Source organism: Mercenaria mercenaria, chromosome 14 (genome assembly GCF_021730395.1).
Source record: "Mercenaria mercenaria strain notata chromosome 14, MADL_Memer_1, whole genome shotgun sequence".
NCBI lineage: Eukaryota > Metazoa > Mollusca > Bivalvia > Venerida > Veneridae > Mercenaria > Mercenaria mercenaria.
Genome location: NC_069374.1, coordinates 74,812,047 through 74,832,769, shown reverse-complemented (window position 1 = coordinate 74,832,769; position 20,723 = coordinate 74,812,047). Strand labels below are relative to the sequence as shown.

Sequence of the window (20,723 nt, the reverse complement as noted above, 5' to 3'; positions counted from 1 at the left end):
TTAAGAAGAATTTTTGTGAAACGGAACTATTTGTTATAAATTAACTCGTGTTTTATTAGAATATAAAGAAATTGACATGTAAGGCATGCAAACAGTCTCGGAATATTTTTCAATATTATTTGTATGTTACTACTTTTTCCTTGAAAACAGATAATCTAGATCTCGTAGCAACAGAATGATGGTTTCAAATTATAACAAGAGCTGTCCGTAAGACAGCCAAGCTCGACTATTCGAAATATTGTCCCAGAAGCAGGAAAATATTACCCAAAATGTTAAATATCAAAAGAGTTTTAAGTTCAGAAGAGGGCACAATTTGACCAAAATGCATATCAGAGTTATGGGCCTTGCTGCTATCAACTAGTTTTATAACCCCGAAGACACATATAAATGCAGTAAAATGTTTAGATATTATAAACAAGTTGTTTTGGCCTAATATTTGTCATAATGTCAGTTTGTAACAGTACTAGAAACTTGTCTTTTTCGATTTTTTCATGCAAATCATGTATGATCAGCATGATGGAAATACAAAAGAATACAGTTATTCTGTGGCGCCTCATTAATGAAAATTTATAAGCTATTCATGAATTGCTCATTAATTTATTCATGATTAAGATCATGATGTATAAATTAATTTATCATGAACTGAAACTGGGACTAAGGGGCCTCCTTGGCCGAGTGGTTAAGGTTGCTGACTTCAAATCACTTGCCCCTCATCTTTGTGGGTTCAAGGTTCACTCGGGGTGTTGACTTTTTCATGTGAGGAAGCCATTCAGCTGGCTTACGGAAGGTCAGTGGTTCTACCCAGGTACCTGCCCGTGATAAAGTAGTGCATGGAGGGGCACCTTGGGTCTTCCTCCAGTGTGTCTATGTGACTTTAGCCTTAATTAAGTGTCACAGAAGTTCCCTGTGGCAAGTGTGAAGTTCCCTGTGGCAAGTGTGCAGTTCCCTCGTGGTTCAATTCTTGACATCTGAACTCTGAACCGTGATAAATCGGGCAACAAACCACTCAGAGGCCTTGATTATTTGTTAAACATAACATAAATTATTTTTTTGGTGCGAATGTTTCAGCAGTAATTTTAATAAAAGGTGAAACAATTTAATTCAAGAATTAATTAAGATCCAGTTTTAGTGAAGCAATAAATGTTGATATATTAATTTCTTAAAGTAACTTTTATAATAGAAGTTTATTATTGTGCAGAGTTGGGAAACATAAAATTGATAATTTATTCATTTACTGAAGAATCTTGGGCATAATGTACATCAAGTCACTGCATAAATATGTACATTCTACAAAAAAAATCTTAAGATAAAAGTTCAATGCCGTTCAAGATTTGAATTTGTATTGCATGAGACAGTTTATAAATCTGTAAACTATGTTAATTTCAAAAGTTATTAATTACAGTCATTTATCAAGACATGATGTACACTTTAAACTCTTATTTTCTCAGTAATTACTGAATATTGCAGAGTAAAGGGCATCTCACATTATACACAGAAATTGAAACAAGTCCAAACCAAAGCCTTTAATTTCTTAAATAATTGGTTGTTTCTGAATGGGCTACTGCATGGGCTTTCACATATATACAACAAATTTACATCAGAATTTCTGGGTAAAAATCAGTTGTAGCATACAATTCAGCAATACATGTGAAATTGCCTTGATATATATACAGGTCACTGATGACCAGGTCACTGATGACCATACCTTGATGCTCATCCCCATGAAAGAAGGAAATATAGGTACATGTAATTAATGAATGGAGAAAGAAATCTGGAGACACCTGTGATAAAATTGTTTAAGAAAAATGATCCTGGACTATTCTTTTTACCTTTTTTTTTTTAGCTCACCTGAACAGAAGGTTGAATAGGTTGTGCTTTATATAGGTGGATAGTCTGGTGTCCCTTGTCAGTGGTTGGTCGTCCATCTCCCACCTGGTGTCCCTTGTCAGTGGTTGGTCGTCCATCACCCAATCTTCTCCTCTAAACTTTTCAGAATTACAGCACACTTGGTTTGTAGTATCCTGGCAAGGTCCTCCCTCAAGTTTGTTCAAATGATTTTGCTTGAACCCATTAAGCGGATGCTAGAGCTAAAAATAAAAAACCCTTAACGTGATTTCTTCTCATGAACTGCTTGAAACATGGTCTGTAGCATCTTTATAAGGTTCCCCCAACCAAGTTCAGATGGAGTCACTAGGCCACTTGTAGCAGCCATTTCAGCTAAGAATAGAAATAACTTAAAACAACTTCTTCTCATGAACCACTTAAGGGATCTTCATCAAACTTGGTCTGTAGCATCATCGTAAAGTTTTCTTCCCAATTTTTTTCAAATGGGGCATCTATCGTTGTCTAGCTGCACTGTTTGCTATTCATTCAGTAAATTTGCAGTGAACAGTCCCCTGTGACTAATAAATGGTATTGCCCGAATTGAATGATGGAACAGTCCATTTTAGAAATTTAGCAGGGTAAAGGTTAAAAGTTCTTACTTAGGAAAGAACTTAGGATGAACGTATGAACGTTAGTGAAACGGGCCCTTAGCTGTTTTATATGATATACAAGTTTGAAATTTTCTCTATTGACAATTTATGGATCCTCTAAAGGGCAAAATGGGAGATAAGGTGTATCATTAGCTGTGTGTTTTTCACTTAATCAAAATACATTTAGTTCCTTGTCATTGTATGGAAAGGAAAAAAGTCTGACGGATAAGAAAATTAATGAATGTTGAAGAATTGCAAAAAATTAAAGCAGTTTTGATATGAAAATTTCTACATATAGCTTGTGTAAACATAAAATTAGCATGTTTATGTATATCTACTTTACTTTGTATTAGGTTTAAAATAGTAAACACGTATGCATGTGTAGTGAAACATAGTATAAATGTGTACTTCCAATAAAAATCTGGTCTTTTTTTTTTTTTTTTTGATAAATGACAGTTACTGCATGTAATTATGAATGTAGCTCATAATACATAATTAATTATGTCTCCCACCACACAGTGCACACAGTGGTGTGGGAGACATATTGATTGACTCCTGTCTGTGTGTCGGTCTGTCACAAAGCTTGTCTGCACTCTAAGTCGAACATTTCTCATCCGATCTTCACCAGACTTGAACAAAATGTGCTTGCCAATAACTCCTTGGTAAGGTTCGATAACTAGCCAAATCGGCCCAGGCACTTCGGAGTTATGGCCCTTGGCCAAAAACACAACCAGAAATTACGGAACCATTCATACAAGTCCATCGAGACTGACACGACCAAAAATTACTGAACCATTCATACAAGTCAATCTAGACTCACTATATGTATATATAAAGACAGACCTACTATTCAGATGATTAGGCAGTTGTGGGAGACAATTGCGCTTTTCGCAAAAGCAGCTCTAGTTTATGTATTGAATTAATTGTTAAATACAGATGATAAGGATTTTGTATATTTGAAGTACATTTTGTAGATATCTGAAAATAAAATATTTTTAGTTAAAGATGGGCTTTGGATATCTTTTACTGTGTTACATAATTGTTCTGCTTCAGTTGTTATAAAGAACAATAACTTGAGAACCACTTTACCCAGAATGTTGAAACTTCATAGGATGAGTGGACATACAGAGTAGATGATGACCCCCCGATTGATTTTAGGGTCTGAGTAGATGATTCCTGTTGCATTTCAGTCACTAAGCCAACCATCAGTGTCTCTTTGATTTTCACTCCATGAATCCAGGAACACGCCATTACAGAATTGAAATACTTTTGAAAAATGGTGTTAAACCCAAAACAAACAAAACAAATTGCCTTTTACTGGAGACATGAGCTTTTCTACAAAAGCATCTTCTAGTTTTGATGCACTATTTAAAGCAACACTGTAAGAAAGAAGAAATCCATTTATATCTGGTATAAAAGCAAGTCTTACTGGAAAAATGTTGAAGCGTTTTATTTTATTGTAAATATTTAATTAAAATCAAGGCTAAATCAACCTCTATGCAGTTTTTATTGCATCTAATCCAAATGTAGAAATACACTGAGTTTACATTGTGCCAGAATAGCAATCAGAATTTCAGTATAGGACTGATAAAAAACATTACATTTTTCATCTTGGTTTAAATGCCTTTTTTTTTATCTTCTTCACTTCTGTGTTGTAATTGTGTGCCTATTACAAAAATTAATGGAAATTAATTTGCATATGAACTAGACATATACATCCAGTTATTGATACCTGGGTATTTTTCTGTAATTTTGCAATTAAACGACTAATTGCAGCAAAATTTAAGACTTACAGCACTAGATATATGAGCCGTGCCATGAGAAAACCAACATAGTGGCTTTGCGACCAGCATGGATCCATGCTGTTCGCTTTTAAAGCCTATTGGGATTGGAGAAACCGTTAGCGAACAGCATGGATCCTGACCAGACTGCGCGGATGCATGGGTCGCAAAGCCACTATGTTGGTTTTCCCATGGCACGGCTCATATTATGTTACTTGACTAGTTTCAGGTATTTTATGTTTTTATAATATATGAAATACGAGCACAAATTAAAGTGTGGCTTAATACTAGCTTAGCCTTACATTTTGTGAAAAAAATTACAAACACCACCAAATCTTAGAAAGAAAGGGTTGTTTCACATGAAATTTAAACAGCATATAAAACATGTATATTACTCTAAAAAACACTTGTCAGTATACTGATATGTACATTGAGTTCCGGAAAAGGACTGCATAAAGGGGCAATACTTTTGGTCAGTTCAACACCTTTAAAAGCTCCCCATTTTCAAAGAACTGTTACATTATCTTCGTTTCGATGCATTTGCAATAATGTTCCAGTGCTGAAATTTCACATAACTAGGTGAAACATAGTTTTCAGCAATTGTTTATTTTCATTTCTTTACAAATGGCATTCATTTTTAAAGGGGGACAACTTTGTCAGAATATTTTAAATATATATCATACTGGACAGTAGGGCAGAACATGTAATGGTCCGATAGATTGTTAGTAAAGATGTTGATCGTTAATCAACTATTTCTGTGTTTTGATGATATACTCCTAAACCTTAAAATTTTTGGAAATTCCGTGAGTAGTTTCTGTTTTTGTAAGGAAATACATTGTATAACATATTATTAAGGTTCTTGAACTGACTGATCAAAGTATGATTAATATGAAATTAAATTCAATATTAATTTTGTTGATACAGAATTTAAGAATATTGATGCATAGTTAATCAGATTTTGGTTAATTAATGAATTTGTTCAAAACTTGATCAGCTGATTATTTAAATTTACTTGACATGTGTTCACCGAGTTCTTATTTCTCATCAGATTTTCACTGGAAGTATTTGTAAATCCTGGTTGCCCAATGGAGATAGTATTATTTAAGCATATTAGATAAACATATTTTGCCAAAGGAATAAAATGAAAGTAAGCACTATTGTATTAAAGTTGACATAGATTTGCATTGACAAGTACATGTTTTTGCGAAAATTAATTAGAAATGCAAGTTTATGAAATTATTACCTCCCTTTGTCTGTCTTGGTTGCACAACCAAGATCTTTTTTAAAACTTGCCTTTTGGTAAAAGGTAGTTGAAATATCTAAATATTTATCAAATGCAAATGTAAAACTAGAAATTGTATTGAAAACAAAAGAAGTAGACCATTTTTTAAAGATATTTTCATAATAAAGGGAGGTAATTACAAAATTTCATAGAAAGTAATAAAATACACATTTTTAATAGGGATCTTACTCTATGTTATTGGTCTATTTGTTTCTTAAATTAATCTCTAACAGAATATATAAAAACTGAAAAATGTCATAAAATGTTGTTCAAATGTGATTGGCCACCTAATAAAAAACTGTATATTAAATCGTGAACGCATAAAAAAAAACGGCCAAAGAAATGATTTATATGGACTGTACTATATATGATATACTTTGTGAAAAGCATAAAGAAAGTAGAGCTTATAATGTATGCATTCAAAATAAAAGATTAATTACTTATATAATCTTACTCAACTTTGTTTTTCATTATTATTTCTTGTACTGTGCAAACTTGTTCTTGAAGTACTGTAGTTCAGTTGAATGTCAAACACTTACGGTTTCCAATGTAAAAAATAAGTACACAATGGACGAAATTTAAATATATTTGTATATGTAACTATTTAATTTTGCATAAAAGTTAGTAAGTGAAGAATGATTTATTTTCAGTATTTGCCAATATCGATTCAAAAATTTCAGTCAATGACTGCACTTGGTAACCTTTTATTAACTGATAAAATAGCATAATAGTACACATGTTTCATTAACCCTTACCCTGCTAAATTTCTATAATGAACTTGTCTATCTTTCAATTTGGACAGTACCATTAACTGTTTAAACGGGTGCTTATACCAAAAAGATACTGACTTAACGGCGAACAATGTTGAATCTTGATCAGACTGCACAGTGTGCAGGCTGATCATGATCTACAGTGGTCGCAAAGGCAAACTCAATCATGTCCAGTATGATAAGGGTCAAGGTTCAAGAAAAGTGTTTAGATTCCTCCTCTCAGGTGAAATTTTGTTCCACAGGAGTTTGTTTTTTCAAAAGAAGTATAATACCAAATTGTATAGGGCAAGTAAACGAAAGAACAACAACCAATTTTGTCTTGGATCATGTTGTACTTCAACTACCCCATACTATGTAGAATAGTGGGCCTCTGTGGCAAAGTGATCAAAGTTGCTGATGCTGAAACTCTTGGCCCTCGCAACTGTGGTTTCAAAACAACACTATGTGTATGTATGGAAGCAATCTGGTTCTACCCAGGTGCCTGCCCCTTATCTGAAACAGTGCCCAGAGCGGCTCTTGGGATGTTTTTCCGCTACCAGTCTAAAAACTTTGACCTTGAACTTCTGATGTTTGATGCAGACATCCCAACTTTTTCTGAATGCTAAGTTGGAGTTTTTGCTTTCCAGAGTGGGAGATTGAGGTGTCCAACTGAGAGATTTTATACCACGGTAATTATGTTCATGATAACGAGGCTTTTAACAAATCTAATGATAATATAAACTTATTTGCCCTTATAAAATCACTAGTCTTAAAAAATTCACTTGTCTATATCTTATTATTCATGCATTTTTAATGTTTTGGAACAATAATACATGAAGCCTTCTGTGCAAAATTAAATAGTTATGGCACTTTAAGCACTATGTCTAAATTCAAAACACCACTGAGAATTAAACCTGCACTTTTATTTCTTTTGTTGGAAAGAAGACTCCCCAGGTGAATTTTACATGACAAACAGTGCAGCTGTTAGAACTGTAAAAACAAAATGTATATAGCTAAAAGAATAAAAGTTCAAGCAATAGAATTACTGTTTGATTCTCATCCCTGTCAACCAGTATATAAAACCCCTCGCTTAAATACTTTTTTTGATCAAAATCCTGTTATCCAAAATTGAATGTCCGAGTATTGTTACACTTTGGTAGATTTGCCTAAATCTCCAGTTAAAAGGATGTGTTTGACAAATTGTTTTGATGCAAAGACAGTTTAACAGCATTTGATAGTAAGTGATATTAAAATTTACCATGACATTCCCTCTTCTCAAAATGATATTAAGAGAAATGTTTTTTAAAACCTAGCTGGTTGACTCGGCGACCATCTACTTTCGATTTCAAAAAGTTACAGAAAAAGGTAAAGCCAGTATAATTTCTAATCTAAATTTGATTGAATTTAATTAGATATCTAATGTCTGGATTTTAATTTCAATTGTGACACATTAATCAACACCTGGCTTTGTTGAATCATGTAATAAACAATAATCAGCACGGGTAAAATAAGGTGCGAAAATATCCGAAAGGTGTTGTTTACAGACTCAGTAGTGATACGTACAGTATCAGATAGGCGCAAAGAAGTGGATTATTTCATAATTTTTGTTTTTTCATTGTTGTTTATGTTGCTTTTGTTGTTGTTTTTTTTAATCGGGAGTTTGAGACTTCTGATCGGGGTGATCGGGTTTTACAGCCAGAATCGGGAGAAACCCGATCGGATCGGGAGAGTTGGGATGTCTGTTGATGTACTATACCAACTGTACTAATGAAACTCTGCTGAGTTGGTTGTAGTTTCAGACAATTTTATTTTATTCAGATAATAATATTCTCATGCGAAGAAAAAAATGCTTTAACCGGAAAAAATTGAATCATTTATTTTTCACAGACGTTTTTGTGGAAAACGTTTTATTTTACTGCGCTACTTCAGTAAAAGTTCTAGACAGTCACATAAATTACCTGTTAAAATCTGTCACATCATGCAAATATGTTTTCTTTTTACATATTTTTGTCTCATTTTTTATGCAACAGCGTTTATCATGAATAGCTGTTTGCATAATAATGATCATGATATACTATTTCAATAGAAACAAGAAATATGTCTTAAAAAAAAGAGCTTATAATGTTTGGCGCATGGAAAAATCCGGCTTCATGCAGTGGGAACAACCCCTGGTGTCAAATTATGTAGAGAATAACTTAGTTTTCGTGAAATAATAAAAAAGAATTGTTACTTTTTCTGCTTTATTTTCCCGAAGAACATAAATTTGCCGGGTGTGTAATACCACGTACAGTGCGAAACCGGATACATGTGCACTGACTTCACAGTTACAACCAGCCAACACTCATTCATCTATAAGTGAGGTACGCAATGGGGGAAGAAGTTTACTTTCAGTTTCTCTTGCGATGATAACTAAAGACCTCAAAGTTTGAATAAATAATTTATTTTATTTATATTTTTTTATCATTATTATTTAAACTTTTATTTCACCCTTTCCATGAATATGTCATGGTATAGGACTTGAATATTAAAACGGGGAGATAGTGTGTAGGCAGACGGGTAGCTCGGTCGGTAGAGCATTGGAACGGTATTCGAGGCCCTGGGTTCGAGTCCCGGTCTGGCTGCACATTTTTCTCACCCTGTGATATTTGGTGCCAAACATGGGGCCATGACGGCATTGCACTGGTTAGTCTCCAACACCAGTAATTGCTTATATATAAAGTACCCGCTGAAATTCGAGGACGATTCTAGATCAGGTCTAGATCATCGATTCATAAGGGCATATAGGTGCGCGGTTAACATGGATAAGTAGAGGGGAATATAATAGGAATATAAAAGAATAACATGACTATTGTAAGGTTGATATATAGGCTAATGGGAAGTAAAGGAAATACTGTATGATGAACTAAATATCTTAAAGTTGTCATTTCATGATATAAAGGAATATATGTAATGAAAAACAACAACCACTTTATTCATTTTATTTATATATATTATAATGTTACCCTATGACATATATACAGATCAATGAGGTGATTATTTAGCAATATATTTGAGGCTCATAAGAAAATAATGATATGATTAAATTCTAACAAAATAAGATGAGTTCTCACACAAACGACTTTCATATCTAAATATATACTATGCCAAATAATACATAAATGATGCCCCCATTTCGGTATTGGAGAGCCACAAAATGTATTATTATGGATATGAAAATATAAAATATCTTTTATCTTAACTGTGACAGTATAATTTTAACAAACTTGCACAGTTTTGAGAACTCTTTTTTTTATTTCCAGTATTTATAATTTGTTACGGTTTAAATACATTGGGATTTCTGAAGATTTTTTTTAGTATGTTTTGATAAAAAAATTTTGTTTGTTCTAATATTGCTGAAGTAAATTCATCATTCAACTGCTTTATAGTTTATACCTTTTTATTGGCCCTTCCCCTGCCTTGATATTCTGTATAACCAAAACTTTCTGCATTCAGGGGAAACGATCAGGGATGTGGTGAGACTTTTGGCAATATTTTCTAAAAACAGCACACAAGTAATTAAAATTATTTGAATAATGAGAATAATGATTTGAATTGAAATTAAAACATGTTTTATTTAAGTTTAGATATTAAAAGTAAGCTATTTCAGTGAAAGATGCACACTGTACATCTATAGACTCTTTAAGCAAGAACACCTCCCATCTTCCGGCACAGTACTTTTATCTATAAGATTCCAAGATATTCCAATATATTTCATCTATCTTTAAAGTATAGATTAATAATCTTTTACAATATGCACAAGATATAACGAAAAAAATGCAATTCCATGAACGTAAGATCAAGGGCCTGTCTAGGAACCAACATCAGTAGTACAGTATGAACTGAAAAATGACATTCACAAGTATCAAAGTATTGATGAAAGAAATATAATATATGAGCCGTGCCATGAGAAAACCAACATAGTGGGTTTGCGACCAGCATGGATCCAGACCAGCCTGCGCATCCGCGCAGTCTGGTCAGGATCCATGCTGTTCGCTATTAGTTTCTCTAATTCCATTAGGCTTTGAAAGCGAACAGCATGGATCCTGACCAGACTGCGCATAGGCGCAGGCTGGTCTGGATCCATGCTGGTCGCAAAGCCACTATGTTGGTTTTCACATGGCACGGCTCATATTATCATTATTACCCTAGAATGTATATTTGTCTAGACAGTTTTCATGTCTCCCAAAAGGGAGGTAATTGCTGGTTGCAAATATATCAAAGAAATTTAAAAACTACTTGCAGTGTAGAGGTGTTTTTTATAACATATCTTTCCAAAAAAAAGTCTAACATAAATGGCATTATATTTTAAAAAATTCAGACAGTGTTCAAGTATAGTGTATAATTATATAAAAACTAAAAGGTATTCTCCAGTTAGTATTTTGCTACAAAGCTGGTTTTAGTTTTAATCATATATTTACTTAAAGCTGCTTTTTGCCCGCCCGCTTAGCTCAATAGGGAGAGTGCAGATCTACGGATCACAGGGTCGTGAGTTCGATCCAGGGCCGGGCGTATGTTCTCTGTGACGATTTGATAAAAGACATTGTGTCTGATATCATTAGTCCTCCACCTCTGATTCAAGTGGAGAAGTTGGCAGTTACTTGCGGAGAACAGATTTGTACTAGCTAGCTGGTACAGAATCCAGGAACACTGGTTAGGTTAACTGCCAGCTGTTACATAACTGAAATACTGTTGAAAAACGGCGTTCAACCTAAAACAAATATAGCTTGTTTTCATGTGCAAGTGACAGTTTTTTAGCTCACCTGTCACAAAGTGACAAGGTGAGCTTTTGTGATCGCGCGGTGTCCGTCGTCCGTCCGTGCGTGCGTGCGTCCGTAAACTTTTGCTTGTGACCACTCTAGAGGTCACATTTTTCATGGGATCTTTATGAAAGTTGGTCAGAATGTTCACCTTGATGATATCTAGGTCAAGTTCGAAACTGGGTCACGTGCCTTCAGAAACTATGTCAGTAAGTCTAAAAATAGAAAAACCTTGTGACCTCTCTAGAGGCCATATATTTCACAAGATCTTCATGAAAATTGGTCAGAATGTTCACCTTGATGATATCTATATCAAGTTCAAAACTGGGTCACATACCATCAAAAACTAGGTCAGTAGGTCTAAAAATAGAAAAACCTTGTGACCTCTCTAGAGGCCATATATTTCATAAGATCTTCATGAAAATTAGTCAGAATGTTCACTTTGATGATATCTAGGTCAAGTTTGAAACTGGGTCACGTGCCATCAAAAACTAGGTCAGTAGGTCAAATAATAGAAAAACCTTGTGACCTCTCTAAAGGCCATATTTTTCATGGGATCTGTATGAAAGTTGGTCTGAATGTTCATATTGATGATATCTAGGTCAAGTTCGAAACTGGGTCACGTGTGGTCAAAAACTAGGTCAGTAGGTCTAAAAATAGAAAAACCTTGTGACCTCTCTAGAGGCCATATATTTCAAGAGATCTTCATGAAAATTGGTGAGAATGTTCACCTTGATGATATCTAGGTCAAGTTCGAAAGTGGGTCACATGCCATCAAAAACTAGGTCAATAGGTCAAATAATAGAAAAACTTTGTGACCTCTCTAGAGGCCATATTTTTCATGGGATCTGTATGAAAATTGGTCTGAATGTTCACCTTGATGATATCTAGGTCAAGTCTGAAAGTGGATCACGTGCCATCAAAAACTAGGTCAGTAGGTCAAATAATAGAAAAACCTTGTGACCTCTCTAAAGGCCATATCTTTCATGGGATTTGTATGAAAGTTGGTCTGAATGTTCATCTTGATGATATCCAGATCAAGTTTGAAACTGGGTCACGTGCCATCAAAAACTAGGTCAGTAGGTCTAAAAATAGAAAAACCTTGTGACCTCTCTAGAGGCCATACTTGTGAATTGATCTCCATAAAAATTGGTCAGAATGTTCACCTTGATGATATCCAGGTCAAGTTTGAAACTGGGTTACGTGCCTTAAAAAACTAGGTCAGTAGGTCAAATGATAAAAAAACCTTGTGACCTCTCTAGAGGCCATACTTTTCATGGGATCTGTATGAAAGTTGGCCTGAATGTTCATCTTGATGATATCTAGGTCAAGTTTGAAACTGGGTCAACTGCAGTCAAAAACTAGGTCAGTAGGTCTAAAATTATTAAAATCTTTTGACCTCTCTAGAGGCCATATTTTTCAATGGATCTTCATGAAAATTGATCTGAATGTTCATCTTGATGATATCTTGGTCAGTTTTGAAACTGGGTCACGTGCGGTCAAAAACTAGGCCAGTAGGTATAAAAATAGAAAAACCTTGTGACCTCTTGAGAGGCCATATTTTTCATGAGATCTTCATGAAAGTTAGTGAGAATGTTCACCTTGATGATATCTAGTTAAAATTCAAAACTGGGTCACATACCTTTGAAAACTAGGTCAATAGGTCAAATAATAGAAAAACCTTGTGACCTCTCTAGAGACCATATTTTTCAATGGATCTTCATGAAAATTGGTCAGAATTTTTATCTTGATAATATCTAGGTCAAGTTCAAAACTGGGTCACATGAGCTCAAAAACTAGGTCACTATGTCAAATAATAGAAAAAACGACGTCATACTCAAAACTGGGTCATGTGGGAAGAGGTGAGCGATTCAGGACCATCATGGTCCTCTTGTTTTTTAATATGTAACTAGTTTTGCTTAAATATTTATATTATTTTAAGAAGGAATAAATGAAAAATTAAAAACTTCACATGTAATGCAAAAGGAATTTTAACTATGTGAAATTTTTTTAAATTGAGAACATATTTTTTGAAACCTTTGAAAGTATCGTTGTGTCAGAGAAAAGGGTTGTGGTTGTGTAGACTATATTAAGTAAATAAATGATCAAATAAAGGTAAAGATATCTAATATGTATGTTAGTGACTGATATTTTTTAAAGAAAAAGAAAAACTGGATGGTTTTGATGATATTTTTAATCATGATAATTCAGAGTATAAAATGGAAGTCTGTCAATACACAAACAACTTGGACATCATCCAGGTAATATTGCCTTACAATAAAATTTTTTGTTTTTGTTAAATGCAGAAATAAGCACCCCATCCACTGTTCGAATTCTATTAGGGGTGTACCTAAACTAGCTATAGTAGTCGCAGCTTGACCGCGTTGGTTGACCTTAGGCTGATTATTCATATCGATCATTTCATTAGTATGAATAAGGGGCGCTTCGGGTATCCATGTATATTTATATGCAGTAAGTTTGTATACAATGCACTCCTTTTCAATAATAGGTTGTGCCTCATTATGTATTATAATACAAAGGTCAACCATCGGGGTCAAGTTGCATCCACTATACTAGACTGGTACTAAAAAATCATTGTAAACTATTATTTTTGTATTCATAGGAGTCAAAAACCAGTCTATTCTGGAGAATTTTTTTTCACTAAAAGGATTTGAAATAGGATACACTAGAATTAAAATATAGGAGAAAATATAAATGGAAAAAAGATCGAATCTGTGTATTCCTTGGATCTTAGAGAAAAGTAGCAGATTCCATGTATCATTAAAGTAGCAGATTTTGATTGGCTCAGTTGGCAATTCATGCAAGTTTTTATTAAGCATGTGTACAAGATACGCGGAGTGTTCGAAAAGTATTGTGTAATAATTGTGGTCTGAAACCTTGAAAACTGATGGAAACGCGCATGTTGTCATTTCTTACCCTCAAAATATTCCCCATGGTGAGAAATGCATACCTTTAGTCTATGGATCCATTTCCGGAAAACGTCATGGTAGGCTGATTTTGGTATACTATGGAGGTACTGCTGGACACCAGAAACGAGAGCTGGTCGTGATCGATATCTATGACCAGAAAGGAAGTTTTTCAGTTTTGAAAATAGAAAGAAGTCGCATGGCACCAGATCTGGGGGAATAAGGTGGATGTGGTAGCACAGCAACTCTCTCCGACTTCAAAAACTGTGTTACTGTACTAGAGGTGTGCGCTGGAGCACTGTCATGCAACAGTCAAACATGTTTGAAACCTGAGACTGTGCAACGTTTCTTGTAGTACTTCTTTAATTTTTTCAAGATAACCTCACGGAAGTACCAACCAGTCACACTTCTACACTTTTTATGTCCCCCTTCGAAGGAGGAGTGGTATATTGTTTTGCAGAGGTCGGTCGGTTGGTCGGAATGTAGACCAATCCGTTTTCAGATGATAACTCAAGAACGCTTGGGCCTAGGGTCATGAAAGTTGATAGGAAGGTTGGTCATCACCAGCAGATGACCCCTATTAATTTTGAGATCTGTATGTCAAAGGTCAAGGTCACAGTGACCCTGAACAGTTAAACGGTTTCCGGATGATAACTCAAGAATGCTTGGGCCTAGGATCATGAATGTTGATAGGGAGGTTGATCATGTCCAGCAGATGACCCCTATCAATTTTGAGGTCGGTATGTCAAAGGTCAAGGTCACAGTGACCCTGAACGATTAAATGGTTTCCGGATAATAACTCAAGAACGCTTGGGCCTAGAGTCATGAAAGTTGATAGGGATGTTGGTCATGACCAGCAGATGACCCGTATTGATTTTGAGGTCAGTATGTCAAAGATCAAGGTCACAGTGACCCTGAACAGTTAAACAGTTTCCGGATGATAACTCAAGATTGCTTAGGCCTAGGATCATGAAAGGTGATAGGGAGGTTGGTCATCACCTGCAGATGACCCCTATTAATTTTGAGATCAGTAGGTCAAAGGTCAAGGTCACAGTGACCAGGAACAGTAAAATGGTTTCTGGGCGATAAGACGGCTTGGGTCTAGGATCAGGAAAATTAATAGGAGATTGATCATGACCAGCAGATGACCCCTATTGATTTTTAGGTCATTAAGTGAAAGTTCAAGGTCACATTGGCCAGAAACTGTTAAACAGTTTCTGGACGATAACTTCAGAATGCTTGGGCCAAGGGTCATAAAAGATGATAGAGAAGTTCATCATGACCAGCAGATGACCCCTATTGATTTTGAGGTCAGTAGGTAAAAGGTCATGGTTACAGTTACCCGGAACATTTAAACCATTTCCAGGCAATTACTTGAGAATGCTTGGGCCTAAGATCATGAAAGTTGATAGGGAGATTGGTCATGACCAGTAGATGACCCCTATAGATTTTGAAGTCAGTAGGCCAAAGGTCAAGGTCACATTGACCTGGAACAGTTAAGCTCTTTCCGGACTATACCTTGAGAATGCTTTGGCCTAGGATCATGAAACTTAACAGGGAGGTTGATCATGACCAGCAGATGACCCCTGTTGATTTTGAGGTCAATAGGTGTAAGGTCAAGGTCATATTGAACCAGAACAGTAGAACCTTTGTTTACAGTGAGCGTATAATTTCTGTTCCTTGTACAACTACTGAATGTATCAAGGGGGGCATTTCGTGTTCGACAAGCTCGTTTTACTGGAATCTGTACTGGAGAAGAATATGGCATACAAAACTAAAATTCTTTGCACGCAAAGTGCGTTTTGCAATATTTGGCCTTTGGCCAGGTTTGGTGGCCCATATTTTGTTCCCAACCTTTCTGACAGGTTCAAAATAATGCACCCAGGGTTCATCACATGTAACAACATTTGCAAAAACCTTCTTGTCATATTTTGGGAATATTTTTAGCAATCTGTTGGCAGTGGCAGTTTCAGCACGTAGCCTTTTTTGGTTGTCAGTCAAAAGATGGGGAAACCACCTAGCAGAAATATTTCTAAATTTGTTGATAGTGAAATGCCAACAATGCGTGCAATATTGCATACAGTATATCGAGCATCATTTTGAAGAATTTCTGTGATTTTCAATTTTGGTCACATGTTGCTGTCTTTGGCCGATCTGATTTGTGGGGCATTTTCAACAGACTCTACACCACAATCAGATTGCTTTTTCCACCTGGGAATCATCTCATAAGACACCTTACTAGTCCCATAAACATGGGTTATTTCGGCAAAAAGCTTTTTCAAAGAACAACCGAGTTCACTGCGAACTTTTATATATGACCTAATTTCTTCAGTATTTGTTTTACAGCCATTTTTGCTACAGTGGTTAACAACTGTCCAAATTGAAATAACAACAACTCGGTAAAACGGTTATTGAATGGAAACATGTATATACCATTGTGTAGATACTGAACAGGGGTAATTAGCTGTATAAACATCGACGTGAAATTCCTCGTGGAAATGGCGTATTACCACAATACACAATATTTTTCGAACACTCCTCGTAAGTGTATAAGAAGGTTAGACTATGCACTTTTGAATATAGAGTTGTGTGATGTAATAATAAACAAGCAGATACCATCCTGGACTTTGGTAACCTGTGATGTAACAATATACAGTGCAGCCTTCTTGAACTCGGGTTGTAACAATATACAGTGCAGCCTTTTGAACTCAAATTGTCTGCAATGTAACAATAACCAGTGCAGCCTTCTTGAACTTAGGTTGTCCACAATGTAACAATATACAATGCAGCCTTCTTGAAAACAGGTTGTCTGCGATGTAACAATATACAGTGCAACCTTCCTGAACTCAGGTTGTCTGCAATGTAACAATATACAGTGCAGCCTTCTTGAACACAGGTTGTCTGCGAAGTAACAATATACAGTGCAGCTTTTCTGAACTTAAGTTGTCTGCAATGTAACAATATACAGTGCATTTTCTGAACTTGAGTTGTCTGTGAAAGTAACAATAACAGTGCAGCCTTATTGAACACAGGTTGTCTGTCGAAGTAACAATATACAGTGCATTCTTTCTGAACTTGAGTTGTCTGTGATGTAACAATATACAGTGCAGCCTTCTTGAACACAGGTTGTCTGCGAAGTAACAATATACAGTGCAGCCTTTCTGAACTCAGGTTGTCTGCAATGTAACAATATACAGTGCATTCTTTCTGAACTTGAGTTGTCTGTGATGTAACAATATACAGTGCAGCCTTCTTAACCAGTTCTCGATACAATATCGTGCAGCTTTCTGACTCTGTTGCGCAATGTAACAATATACAGTGCATTCTTCTGACTGATTGTCTGTGATGTAACATATACAGTGAGCTTCTGAACACAGGTTGCGAGTAACAATATACAGTGCAGCCATTCTGAACTCGGTTGTCTGCAATGTAACAATATACAGTGCATTCTTTCTGAACTTGAGTTGTCTGTGATGTAACAATATACAGTGCAGCCTTCTTGAACACAGGTTGTCTGCGAAGTAACAATATACATCATCATTCTGATCAGTTGTCTGCAAGTAACAATATACAGTGCAATCTTCTGACTGAGTTTCGTGATTAACATATCTGCAGCTCTGACACAGTGTCTGCGAAGTAACAATATACAGTGCATTCTTTCTGAACTTGAGTTGTATGCGACATAACAATCTATAGGGAGGTTCCAGTTAATACAGACTTATTTGTCTAGTGTATGTTTTTGTGCAGAGAAATCCGATCTGTTCAAACATTCTGCAAAAAAAAAACAGAAAAAATAAAATGATGTTGATATTTAAAAAATTGTGTGTTCCATCTAATTTATGTAAAATTTAAGTGTCTTTTGAAATGATGATGTCTGGCATCCAGAAATCTGAGGTTTACAGTTAATTGCAAATCATACAATGAAAAACATTTGCTACTATAGCTGTGAGCAAAGTCTTAATAAATTTGACTCTGTTTTTGTTGAAAACAAGGATCAAACTGTATGCCACACCCATAATTTTCCTTAGTTTATACACTGCAGTGCCATAAATAATTTATACTGTTTTTTTTATATTTTGCAGAATGCTATTGGAACCTGGAGAAGACAGATCAAATAGCAAAAGATGAAATTCAGTCACTTTAAATGTTGATTATTGCAGAAAAGCAGCATCAGTAAAAAGAACAAAATTTGTGTTGATATGTGCGTTTACCTGTGACAAATGACAAAAACTACAGGTAAAAATAAATGTTGCAACAGTAGGGAATAGAATTAAAATTCACGTGCATAATAGAAATTATAACTTGCATGACATTTGTGACAAATGGAGTGAACATATTGATGAAAAAATAAAAATTATTGCAGTGCTGCAGATACCAAAGCAGTAAAACTTCATTAAAAAAATATCACCGTACATTCTGTTGCCATGGAAATAGCATGCAGATTTTATGAAAAAATAAATAATTCTATAATTGTCATTTTTGAAAAGGAAAAGGTAGTGAGAAAAGACTGTCATTAAATTTTACAGGTCTTAGCGAGTATTTAAACAAAAAAGGAGGAAAATTTCAGACAGATAATGTAATACTCCGGAGAGTGATCATTTGTGTTAAATTGATGGGAAAACGCAGGTTGAGAGCAAATTTTGCAACTTCTACCGAGTGTTAAAATTGACAAAATAGTTAACATATATCATATGCAAAAGTACAGGATTTCATGTTGCTGAAAAAATAAAAGGTTTTCAGAAATTTTACAGCTCGTACATACTCTAGCTTCTGATGTAAAGGGAGAAAAACCAAAACTTCTGTTTTCAAAAATGAACTTTTTGCATTTAAACAGTTTCTAAATGCGTTCTGTTAATAGAAGGACTTTTCAAAGAATGCAACATGTAAAGTGCGTGATGTTAACAGTTTTTTTATTAAACACATACAAAAGTGAACACTATATTGAAACCAACAAGTAAAGGTGTGTGTTGTCTTTTGTGAATTATGTATCGGCCGCCAGGTATGGGAGTCGATCCTTGGTATGAGAATTTTAAATTCTTTCTCACATATTGGCTACTGTCGTCAAACAACAGAGACCGGATGGGAGACGGTGATCAGCTGCCGCCACTCCCGCCAAACGGGCCCCAGGGACATCCATTCATGTCCCCACCCCCACATCACAAAAATGGCCATGATGGTCAAGGTCATCAGAACACAAATTCAAAATCCCCAAGTTCCGGACCTAGCTCAGCCGGAAATGCTCAGCAAATCAACTGGGATTCCATCGAGAAGAACCAGCAATCTGGTAACTCACCAAGACACGGAGGACAAAATCTGTCCCTGGCCAACAGCTATAATACTAGTCTTGAATTAAAACAGACTCTTCCGCCACACAGTGGACCAAATTCAATGGGCGGACCAGGAAATCATGGACCACATCCAATGAATGGTCCTGGAAATACGGTGATTCCAGAACATCTTATCATGGACAAAGATCGGCGACATGTTTGTCCACATTGTTACAAAGGGTTCCGAAGTCGCCAGCAGCTGAACCAACATAATCTGGTACACTCGGGGCTCCGGAAGTACCACTGCCTGTACTGTGAGAGGGCATTTAAACAGTTGTCTCACCTTCAACAACATCACAGAATACATACAGGTAACGTAGTTTCCCATTGTTTTAATATTTTAACTTTGTAAATAAGTAACATTTTCACCTTTATCTCTGTAAAACACCGATTGCTTCATTTCACAAGGGGATCAGCAAAATGCTGAAGTTCTCTAAGGTTTTGAGATGGCAGGTGACAAGATTAATTGCTCAGTGAACCCAGGAGTAAAGCTTTATATTACTTATTCTGACTAGTCTTTCTTGGCTCTGATAATCAATCAGATTTGAGATGAAAAGGGACATAATTATACAAAATTTAAATAGCCTCAGGAGTTATCTCCTGTCAACAAAACATAGGGTCTGAACAGAACTATATCTCCCTAATAAATGCAAATTAATCTTTACCCTGCTAATAGACCATTAAATTTGGGCAGTACTGCTAAATATTCAATTGGTATTCACCGAAAATTTACTGACTGAATAGCGAACAGTGCTGATCTTGGTCTGCACTGATTGCAAAGGCAGAATCACTTGTTCAGGCTAAAGGCAAAGTATTGCAAAAAACGGCTTGAAACTTTTGATTGTACATGTATCTGTGTTACACTCCGTTTTATCTACCATTATTCTGTTAGTAAACATAGTGTCAATGTTAAATGGTTGTATTTTAAACTTAAATCTAATATATACTAAAATACAATGAAACTACAAATTTACAACACAGCGAGATCTACCTTGTCATGAATTGCTGAAAAAAAATTTATGATAGATGAGATAAATATTGGCTGAACCTGGCAAGGTTTATAGTAATTTAAGTGAAATTCTTAGTTTTGATGTGGTTATATTATATTGATAATATGAAATAAGGCACTGCCCCAATCAGGAGTTGATCCAACTTCAACTCATGATGATCACATAAGATTTGAAAAGAACTGTCTAATGACAGCATCGATTCCGTATCAAATTAAAGTTAGATTTTGGAATAAAAACAACACTGCCCATATTTGTACTTCCAAAAATTCTGAAGTCAGGCGCTCTGTGCACGTGCCGGAAGGACACATTTTTTTATTCAATAGTATACATCTCATTCGGTATATCGCATGTTACCATAGAGGGATGGATCCCGATTT

General features: G+C 35.4%; 1 protein-coding gene across 3 annotated transcripts in view; it reads left to right on the top strand.

Annotated features, from left to right (window-relative positions):
• LOC123527717 (uncharacterized) overlaps positions 1 to 20,723 on the top strand; it is a 236,941-nt gene that overhangs the window by 113,313 nt on the left and 102,905 nt on the right. For all 3 annotated transcript variants that reach the window (XM_053523917.1, XM_053523916.1, XM_045307354.2), the window contains one exon: positions 18,092 to 19,647. In XM_053523917.1, the coding sequence (XP_053379892.1) occupies positions 18,993 to 19,647 (655 nt within the window). In that variant the 5' untranslated portion in view covers positions 18,092 to 18,992. The remainder of the gene's footprint in view (positions 1 to 18,091; positions 19,648 to 20,723) is intronic.